Source organism: Hypomesus nipponensis, chromosome 15 (assembly GCF_054491055.1).
Source record: "Hypomesus nipponensis isolate SF chromosome 15, ASM5449105v1, whole genome shotgun sequence".
In the NCBI taxonomy this organism is placed as follows: Eukaryota; Metazoa; Chordata; class Actinopteri; order Osmeriformes; family Osmeridae; genus Hypomesus; species Hypomesus nipponensis.
In genome coordinates this window covers 12199502-12210169 of record NC_140375.1, presented here as the reverse complement: position 1 = coordinate 12210169, position 10668 = coordinate 12199502, and the positions used below count along the sequence as shown (strand labels likewise).

The window sequence follows — 10668 nt, the reverse complement described above, 5'->3', positions numbered from 1 at the left end:
TTTGACATTATTTCTTAAACTATAAGCGAACATTCTCTCAATTCCACTTTAAAAATAACAAATTATGCCAGCTTTGGACCGCACTTGAAGTTGTCCAATCAAAATGCACAATGAAACTTTTTTTTTTTTTCTACAGTGCTGCCGAAAAAGTAGTTCTATGCAGTTCCCATAATTGTTATGCAAATTACTCTCCTCGTTCCATTGAGAAATCATTTTGTCAAGATCCAATCTCTATGGATGTTGGGGCTCTGTTTCTGCTCTTTTCCCATACATTTAGCGAGTGAATGATTATGAACCCCTTATTTATCCTCTCCAGGACTGTAAAGGCATGGTGAATGGATTAGGGTGCCACTGTTTCCAGCTATTCTTCTTTACTAGGCAAAAATTGCCATCTTTGCACATCTTTACTTTTAATAAAAAGAGCGCTGTGTAGTTTACAGTTCACATACATTCAGTTTGTTGTTATTTGTGTAAACCTGCTCCACACTTTAGAATCATATAAAACGAAGAGACAGCAACATTTTCTGTTGATCTCTTATGACATTAATTGTTAATTGGTCAAATATGTAAAAAAAAAAAAAAAAAAAGATATATGTATGTTTGTGAGTGTGTGAATATATTCAGTAGGAGGTAACTTAATAGCTGGTATCATTGATGTATTACACTTCTTTCAAATAAAGAAGTAGTAAAATATATATCAATACCCTGACACTTAATAAATTGTTAATGATGACTCTTTATTGCATTATTTGTTCAAAGATTGTAGTTCACTGCTTTGCTTGACTAAATTAGAATAAAACACTGCATGCCCGAACAGTCAAGACAAGTCCATTGTGTCGGTAAAGCATTCACTTTCAGATCATTGTAATTCATTCAGACACATTAAAAGATGGGCCCCAATGTTCAAGATTTCCCCTCAGTTACCCTCACCCTGGGGGGACCACCCACTTAGCAGGAATGGGGGCGCTATGGTTATTGGTCAGCTTTGCACTTCTTGTCTCAGATTTAGGCAGACTGTTCATTTCCATCTGGAGGGTTGTTGTTTGGTATCACTGTACATGGAAAATTCCAGCATTAATTGAATGCAGTTGCAGTCAGATTTCAAGATATTCCTGAATTTAAAAAACACTATAGTTTTTATAAAAAATGTATGCACATTGATGCCACTATTTTATAATTGTCTGTGATAAATTCAGTAGTACACTTTGATATTTTGGGTTGGTTTGCTTTTGCACTATTATACAGAGTCAAGTGGCATATACCTAAACTTCTCAAACAACACCAGTGGAAATAGTAGTAGGGGAGTAGTAGACCCTGTCACAAAGTACACTGTTACGTAATGGCTAGCCTTCAGTTTCAGCTTAGTTTCAGGCAAAAGGTGGATGTGGAGCTAGTTTCTAGCTTCTAGTACATTAGCATTCTTAAATTCATTTATTTAGTTGATGCTTTTAACCAAAGTGACCTATCTAAGTGCATATCTCCTTTCATTTCTGTGTCAAAGATCAGACTTTGAGGGAGAGCACACACTTGACCCAGAACAGATGATTTGTAAAAGGGGTATGGAAAGATAATCAGTGTAATGGTAAGGTAATCAACATGTTTAAAATGTAAACAAAAGCAAATAACTAAATGGCTCAACTAAATATCATACAGTGAGCAATATTGAGTCAAAACATATTGGGATTGGCAAACACTTGCAGCTTTAAGAAATAGCTAAAACCTAAAAAACACAAAAACCTAAAACCAGTTTGACAGGTGTGCAGTACAAAAAGGTTTTGTCACATCTTCAGAGCTAAATTCTTGAGGTGTGCCTAGGACTCTTCCACCTCCCAAAACAAGTCATGGCAGGTTGACTGGAGGCAGAACTGAACATGTTGTGCTTGGACAAGCAAAGCCTTTACATCACTGATTGCTTTCTTGTAGAAAAAGCTGCAATAGTATGCTTTATTGTGAATAAGAAAGCATTTGACCATACATGCCAACCACTTAATTTCACCTTTGCACATAGGCTTCAGATACCAACCAATTGGAACATTTTCAAGACACAACAACAAAAAATCACAAAGGCAAATGCGTAGTTATGTAACTTCAACGGTTACCTAAAACCTACAGCACTGACTTAGATTAGATAATTGAGAACTCTGTGGCAGAAGTTGACATCCCAACCTGGCTGGGCTAGTAGGTTGAGTCTTATGCATAAATTAAAATGTAATCTGACTCAGCTGCCATCAAAGAAAAGCAAACACATGAACTATTTTGACATTGTACCCAACCATCTGTTTCCTTTTCACAGCAGTTTCATTGGTTCCCCTGAAAATGCCCCAAAGAATATCAACAAACCACACCTCGTATCAGCTTTTGCAAAAAAGTAAAATGTCACAACATTTGCATTAGATGATTTAATTTCTTAATCACCAGCACACCTCAATGCACAATATATTTGTGTATAATGTACAACAAATAATTACAATTAAAAATAAAAATACTGTAAATCTCATACAAAAATAATACATTTGTATTAAGTATTTGTATTAAGCAAACCAATTACAACATAGCCTGGTTATACAAGGTGCAATGCATTAATAACAAACTCATGAAATGTACAGTCAATATAGGGTTATACTAATTTGTAAATACAGGGTGGATTCAGCAGGTGTGTTGTGGTGATTTTATTTTCAAACTTAAGGTATACAATGAAAAATATTTTTTTTAAAGTAAACAACTTAAGGATAAATAAGCACACGCCACAAAACAAAAACATTGTTTTACTGCAGTTGAGCAACAAAAATGGCTCTTTGGATGGATTTTCAGTCTATCCTGACAAAAGAATTGCCCTTTTCAAGTCAAGTTGGAGCCCTTATTATCATTCAATTTTCTCATTTATATGGATATAATGTCACATAGATATTGTAAGAGAAAAATCGACCTTCCTGCTGTACATTTCAAATTTTCTGTGAATGACCAATTGTACAGAACATGTTAAAGCATTCTAAAGTGCTTTTAGTACATAATTATGGGTCATTGAAGGGAAGAGGCATACGTGAGCATTAAGGGAGCATACTAAACCCATGTCAGAATTTCTTCTGGCTTCGAAAGCGGCTGTCGGCTGACACGATGCGGTGCTTGCTGGGGGTTGAAGCCTTCCCTTCCCCTCCCTGAGAAAGAGACAGAGAAGACAGACAACATAGGTAATGTGCAACATAGTCCCGTCAAGAGTGGATATAAATATTGGTCTTATATTGCTTATAAGATGCTCACATAGGCCATAACGTCATGCAAGATGCCTTTGACAGAAGTGTTCCCTCCAGCATACTCTTGTACATCTGTAAAACACAAAACAATGAGCTGTGAATGTTATGTGATAACATTAGTCTTCAGGGGATGTGAAATATGCTTCAAAAACTGAAAGTCTTTGTTCATCGTAGAGCAAACAAACTATTTGTCTTTGGGAAATGCTCACATTGCAGGCGATTGTTGAGTCTGTCCAGGGACAGCAGGATCTTCTGCTCCTCCACAGAGATGTTGGTGAGACCACGCTGCTGCTGCTTCTGTGTTTGGATAGTTTCCATAGCAGCCATCACATCAGTGTTGGCCACCGAGGTTTCTCCAGAAACATCAGCCAGACTAGACTGGGCTGCACTCTCAAGACCTGACAGCACAATAAACACAATCACTGCACATCAAATATTCCAGAAAGAAGATACAGCTAGCTGGAATAGTCAACGACGATGAAGTTACCTTCATCTGTATGTGTCAAGTCATATTTGCATGGCCATGGAGATAACTGGTATGCGGCCTGCGTAAACGCAAATCAGATGCATTAAGTCCAGTTCTAGGATATATGGCAGTTGACAGAACTTGCAAACACAGTCTACCATCTACTTGGAGAAATTCAACTTTCCTATGAAAACTCAACCATAAACATGACAGGGCACCACTTCTGATTTAACGCACAGGCAAGTACCTCATCACTATCAAAATATACAACTGTTCCTGACAATAAAAATCTCAGTGGCAAGCTGTCTTGTGAATTTCCCTTTGGACTGCACTCAGTGTGAGAGGGATTGCAAAATATATAACAAGTTCTAACAACCAGCCAACATTAATCTGTAAGAACTTAGTTCACAATACATACCCAGAGGGTAGCAGGGGATTACATGCATGTACCTGAGTGGGTAAGGGAAGCCTCCTGGTCCCCAGGCCTGGAGCCTGTCTGCTCGGCTCCACACATCTCCTCCTGCTTCTTGTGCTCTCTGGGTTCGGTCTTCTGATAACATTCCTGGCTACTCAGAAAAATGTAGTTAGTGTGACTACTACAGCAGCATTTAAGTAGAATTAAAGGCATACATCGTATCAAGAGGCCAGATTTACTGTATATTTTTACTATTGTTAGAGAAGAGCTGAATTGACACATGACACACAACTGAGCATAATGTGTACTTTGTTTATGTACAATATGCAACACATGCGGCATTTGTGTTGTAATTTTAAGTGCTGCTGAATTGCATTTGTGCAGCTTGAAATAGCTTATATTTTCTATCTCTATAACTCAGTGTAATACAAATATTGTACATCCTAATGGAAATCTTTATATTATATATTTAATATTTAATATGAGTCTGTGACTTCACCGTTGGAGGGGGAGAGAAAGAAGCCACCCATTCTTGTGACTGCTCTGACGCCATTGATCAGACTATCTCCGTTGATGGTAACTTGGGTCAAATTGGCACGAGCTTGAGAAAGGACATACAATGAACCGTTGCATGTCAGGAAGTTTCTAAGGTCACCTAAGTTGATCACAAAAATGTCTATGAAAATGTTACAAGCATACAGTTTTACTTTATTTACAGGTTATTTACTAGGTCTCCCTACCAACTTAATGCTACAAAATTGGCATGTTGTCTTGAATTTCCATAACCAGTTCTGTCAATAAATAGATCCATTTGACATATTGATACAACTAAAGCTAAAGTTTTCATGGGGTAAATATTCAGAGAGAATCTCAAACCTCATTGAAACTAGCAAACTCACAAAGAGACTATAGTTTCTTCATGGGATTTTATAATAACATAAAAGATGAAATTGAGATGAATAAGAGATTAAACTGTTCAATTCAGCCTACAAGATTAAAAGCATTTAGACTTCCATATTTGTAGTACCCTTTGGATGACTTCAATCAGAAAACAGATTAATCGGCACATCAACTTCAATCATACTGATTCTGTCACACTTATCAACAAAAACAACAACAATGCACTAGTTGTGTCAGAGAACCAGAAGCCCAGCATTCTACATTACCATTATTTGTGGATAAGGCACTGCGGACCCCATGCCAAAGCTGTGAGATCTCCTCATCTGTGGGAGTGCGATCCAAACAGAGGCCTTTCTCATCGTACAGCATGGCACCCCCCCGCCTCCCTCCGCTGGCCTGGGACTCCTGCTGGCCAGAGGTGGTGCTTCCCTTGGAAGCACTCGCAGACAACGGATAGTCGGATGGTGGAAAAGGTGTGAACATAACACCACTATCTGTCCTAAAGCCATCTGTAACGGAAGGGTTAAGGCAGTCTGAATTTTCCCTGTACAAAGCCTGCTCCATAGGAAGACCCTGCTGGGCATTGGTGTGATCTAAATAGTAGAGTGTGCTGGTGGAGTATCCTGCTGCCTCTCCTGTGTTTCCATCCATGGTATCAGTCCTGGGAGGGGGCCGAGGCACCATGACCTTCCCCTGGCTCCTGGTTATGTGATTTAATTCTGCGGCAGACTGAGGCCTGATGACTGTGCCTTTCCTGGAACAAGAGGAAACAGAACCCGACCCAACTCTGGCAGAGCGTATTCTCCGAGGGACCCTGGGACACCCAGTCCTAATGCTACCCCTTTGCACCTTGACCTCCTCTTCTTGGTCCTGAAGCTTGCCACCCTGAACCTCAACATCTGCCCATGCCTGCTTTGTAAATTGATAACTAGTGGAGGCTGAAGGGGTCGTATTGGGGCCAGTTCTCGGAGCCCCTGGGACCACAGTAATACTCTCCTGGTGGTCTGCTGAGTAACTTTTATGTTGAAGTGGATATGCATACTTGCTTTTTGTATGATTCTGTTTCACTATATTTGTGTTTATGTCCTTATCCTCTCCTTCATTGTTCACCTCATCCAACCAACGTAGCTTCTTTTTTATTTTCTTGTTTCCCTCTTCTTCCTCAGCTTTCATTTTGGTCAATTCAACACTATCTCTAATGGACAATGCTACTTGTTTGGTAAAAACCAAATGTCCTGCACCATAAATGGTTTTGGCATTTCCAGACACATATTTGGATTGCTTTTTCAGAATTCCTTTGATAACTCTGACCTCACCCATTTGGAAACTGGTACCAGATATTGCATGACACTTAGGTATGTCAAATGGTTCATGTGTGTTCGAGTTGCACGTCTGATTAATAGGTTCTGTATGCTTAGTCCTGGCAGCGATGGGCTCTGAATCAGAATTTTTATCTAGGTTGTTCATTACATCATAGGACTTATGTGATTGGTTTATGCTCTCTAATGTTGTTTGGAAAGCAATAGTTTCTTTCATGACTTCATGTGCCTCACATAAATCCTCTTTGTGGTTGTAGTTTCTGGTGGGCAGATTGACCTTTGTTGCTGATGGATTTTTTTCTTTGTTTGTCACATGCAGTCTGTTGTCTAGTAATTTTCCATTTTGTAACAGACAAGCAAAATCCAGAGGTGTACTGTCTGGTGAAGCTTTGATTGCTGCTAGAGTATGTAACGCTATTTTGTTCCTTGCGTTTTCTTCAGACTTCTGGCCCCCTGTGTCTGTACCAATGAGTGCCAAGAAGCTGTGGTGATGGTGAGAGGGCTGGGCTTCAGTGTTGAGTGATTTTTCTGTAGTGGTAGCCCCCCTAGTGGCTTCAGGTAGGTTCTGCAACTTCCTGTTTGGTTCTTCAGGCTCCTGATTCCAAGATTTGCACTGAGGGCTTGAAAAGACTTGGGTCGTCTGGAGTAGGTTATCACTTGAAGATGCATTTGTTGATGTAGGAGTGTTATCACTTATGTTTCTCTGTGTAATTTGGGTCTTTTTACAGTCAAACATTTTCAACTGGTCCAATGAGGACTGAGAGGAACATACTATGTTTCTTGAATTGTTATGGTTGAAGTCCTCATTCTCTAAACTATCTAAACTGGACAGGCTGTCTGAATGATGGCTTTCAGGAACATGGTCATCCTGGAAGACAGAATTTAAGACAGTGTGAGTTATGTGAGTTAAATAGGGAGTTATGAACATCAGAACTTTCTCAATAATGTGTTTTAGGTGTATTATGTCCAGTTAACTAGAAAAAATGTATACTGCCATAGTCATAGCCATATAATAATCATTTTTTTGTTTTGTTTTACTGCAATGTATCACCAAGACAAATTCCTGTGTAAGTTCTACATTTAGTAAATTAAGATATTCTGATTTTGTGCTTTGGATATAACGTATGCCCTTGGAGGCGTTTTGATGTCCATCTTCTGGCCTCACCTCACTGTTCACTCAAGAGGCTTATTGTACCTGAGGACTGGTGGCTTCCTGCTCCCTCACTTGTGTTTCTTGAAGCTCACTGAGAAAAAGCAACTGGCTGTTCTTGAAGCTATGCATGGTCTGCTCTTGCATCAGTTTAGTGTAAGCCTCCACAGCAGACAGTGTCCTCTGGTGACGCTTGAGATTAGGCCCCATGGGAGGCTTTGGAGATGGAGTGCAGCTCCTTGGTTAAACAAAACCGTCTTACTGTTAGTAAAAACAAGATATTAGCGAAGATATCATGTTGCGTGGCAGATTTTCTTACCTGCTTATGGTGGAGCTGCTGGACAGGAAGGAAGACTGTCGGGCGTAGGAGCTAAAAGTGCCTTGAATGTGTCTAAGTGCATCTTCAATATTAGGGTAGCTTTTCTTAATAGCTGAAATACAATAAAAACCATGTATCACTAAAACAGAAAATAAATCATTTGTGTTACAACAGTCTATTGGAGTACATTATTCTGTCATTTGTAGTCCAATAAACCTAAAAACACAATAGTCAGTCAGTCACATATGTAACGCGGGTAGGATATGATACTAACATTGTCTCCTCCTTTGAGATGGAGGCAGGTGGGCTCTCTGGAAGCGTTCAGTGGCATCTTGAACTCTCTGTTTCCGTTGCTGTAGGATGCTCTCTCTCAGCCTCTCCTCCTGGACATCCCACAGCTTCCTCCGCTCCTCTAGAGCCCTAGGTGTACAAACTTAACTGAGCACACTAGTTGGGAGGAACATCAAATCAAGTATTACCCCTTCAGTTTTGTAACTGTGCTATGCTTAAGTTAATTAATTGTAGCATCACTGATTAAAGTGAGTTTGTACGCATTACTGGAACCTGAGTCCAATCGTCCAGGTTTATTTTCAACACAGTCATTAATAAGTTAAAGCCCTCATTTAGCCTGCTGGTAGTAAAGTCAAATTCAAAAAGGTAAAAACCTAGCATATGGCTGGCATTTGTTTGCAGGCACCGTGATGTATGACAGATGGATTTTACTGAGCAAATAATTCCTACTCTTTATTTTAACACTTACACACCTTTTTAGAAAATATTTGGCAAAACTTTACAATAAGAAAAAAGGGCAGTTAATGGTTACATTACCAAAACATGATCAATGTCAAAGACTTCAAGAATTTCCTATTTGGTATGTTTATCACAATCAGTAGATCAACCTTTGCCTATATTTGTTCATATATCTTATTATTCATATGTAGGCTTTGGTTCCTGTAACCTATATTTTGTTCTGACCATAGTCATGTGTCGGCCTGAGTATAATGAACATCTGTTGGCTGTATGTTGTCTTTGTTTTTCTATGTTCTATTTTTCCACATCAATGTTAACATCCACTTACCCCTGGAAAGCCCAACCTCCTCCATACCAGGTTTCAGTTGTGTAATAAAGTACTGCTGAAATGTAATGAAGTGTAACAACACAGCAGTTCCAATGTAATTACTGTGCTGTAACTATACAAATGTACTGATTTGAAGTTACAAGGTACTGTAGTTAATGTAACCTTAAATTGATACAAAGTGTTGCCCATTAGGCCTCTATATCCTACTTGTGTTGGTACGCTTGTAGCACTACAGATTTAGCAGGGTATTATGGGTCAGGATTTGGTCCTCATCGAGAATAGATCTAGGCTAGCTGAGTCACTGTTATCAATCCCTCGGGTAACTTACTGCAAGACCTATTTCCAGAGGACAAAATCCTGACAACTACAGTGTTTACTCACTTAATCTTCCATCACCGCAAGCATTACCTTCAAAAAGGTATAGAAACATAAACTGGACAAGAGACAACAATAGCACTAGAGACGAAAGACAAGAATAGCACTAGTAACTTCAAAGCAGTACATTTGTATAGTTACAGCACTATAATTACATTGGAACTGCTGTGTAACTCACTTAAAATGCATCCCTAAACTTAGACAATTTTCTTGTGACAAAGATGTAAATGATATTGAGATAAAAATCATACTTTCTACGTCGATTTGTCTCAAGGGAGTGCTTCCGGGCAAGGGCTCTACATGACTTCTGTTCCTCCACCAATATCTGGCGATCATCTTCCAGCACTCCATCAACCCCCAACCTGGTGTCGAGCTAAGGACTTCAACTGGACTGCATAAACATGGTCATAAATACTATGCTGCATGCTCCGACGCCATGGTAACTTGTCTAACTTTAATGATGTTATCTATGATATACAGATATTTCCAAAGTATATAGTGAACAGGAATAATTACCCACACATTTTAAATATTAGTGTCCAACTTTAGTCATTTCCTTTAATGCCTTGCCTTGCCTATCTCTTACAATACAAACAGTAGCTACCTAACTAAATACAGTGCATGTTTAAAAATAATTATGTGTAATTGAGCGTGAGGCCATGAAGAACCATGAAAATGTAATGATTAAGCATAACTTTTAATTCCTATTCTAATGTGATAAAGCAAAACTTTGATTAAAACTAGCAAAATTGTAGCCAATACTTCATTTAAAACACGGGAAAGAATCAGGTACACTAGCTATCCAGTTTGTGTGAATGTACAATAAATTATTGTTTTACTGACAGTGAAACATTACCGGTACTGTACTGTATGTACTGTACTTTAACCTGGCAAAACATTGGAAAGTGTCAGTCGAAAAAGGATACGAATATATTACGTTGTCCTTCAGAACTTGCATCCTATGTGCTAGCTTGCTAGCTGCTGGTGACAAGCCAGCTAACTGACATACCATTGCTGAAGTGTTAATTCGACCACGATGTTGTTCATTTTGACAGTCCTGTTCAGCTCACGTTAGCAATGGCTAGTAGCTAGTTACACAGCAGGCTAACTTTGATTAAAAGTACATATCCGAAATACTCCGCATTGTAATCTTACTTCGGTGTGAGAGTAAATAATTTGCTGGAAAAATGGTCAACAAGACAGCTACCTTTACCATTTCTGCAAGACGTCAAAAAACTCAAATCCTTCGTTCCCTGCTTTCTACATAAAACAGTCTGTGTACATGTCAGGCCATGTTGGCAACCGAGGACGCGCTTCCTTGACAACGGAAATCCTTTGGAGATGCTCTGTTTTGATTTCTCCAGCAGGTGGCTCTCAGTCATGATGAACAGGTTT

General features: G+C 39.1%; 1 protein-coding gene across 5 annotated transcripts; it reads right to left on the bottom strand.

The window, feature by feature from the left end:
* Positions 1-1933: 1933 nt before the first annotated feature.
* On the bottom strand, positions 1934-10601 carry cep126 (centrosomal protein 126). Of its 5 annotated transcripts, none has more exons than XM_084673958.1 (14): positions 10200-10601; positions 9525-9635; positions 9280-9306; positions 8899-8953; positions 8095-8240; positions 7821-7932; positions 7547-7739; positions 5299-7219; positions 4632-4733; positions 4168-4283; positions 3739-3796; positions 3461-3649; positions 3259-3323; positions 1934-3155 (listed from the first exon to the last, which is right to left on the bottom strand). In XM_084673958.1, the coding sequence occupies exons 2-14, from the start codon at positions 9622-9624 to the stop codon at positions 3072-3074; spliced, it is 3168 nt and encodes a 1055-aa protein (XP_084530084.1). In that variant the 5' UTR covers positions 9625-9635; positions 10200-10601; the 3' UTR covers positions 1934-3071. The 5 variants fall into 5 exon arrangements, with proteins under 5 accessions (XP_084530084.1, XP_084530085.1, XP_084530086.1 ...); XM_084673959.1 differs by having other exon boundaries at positions 8899-8950; XM_084673960.1 differs by lacking the exon at positions 9280-9306.
* Positions 10602-10668: the final 67 nt, after the last annotated feature.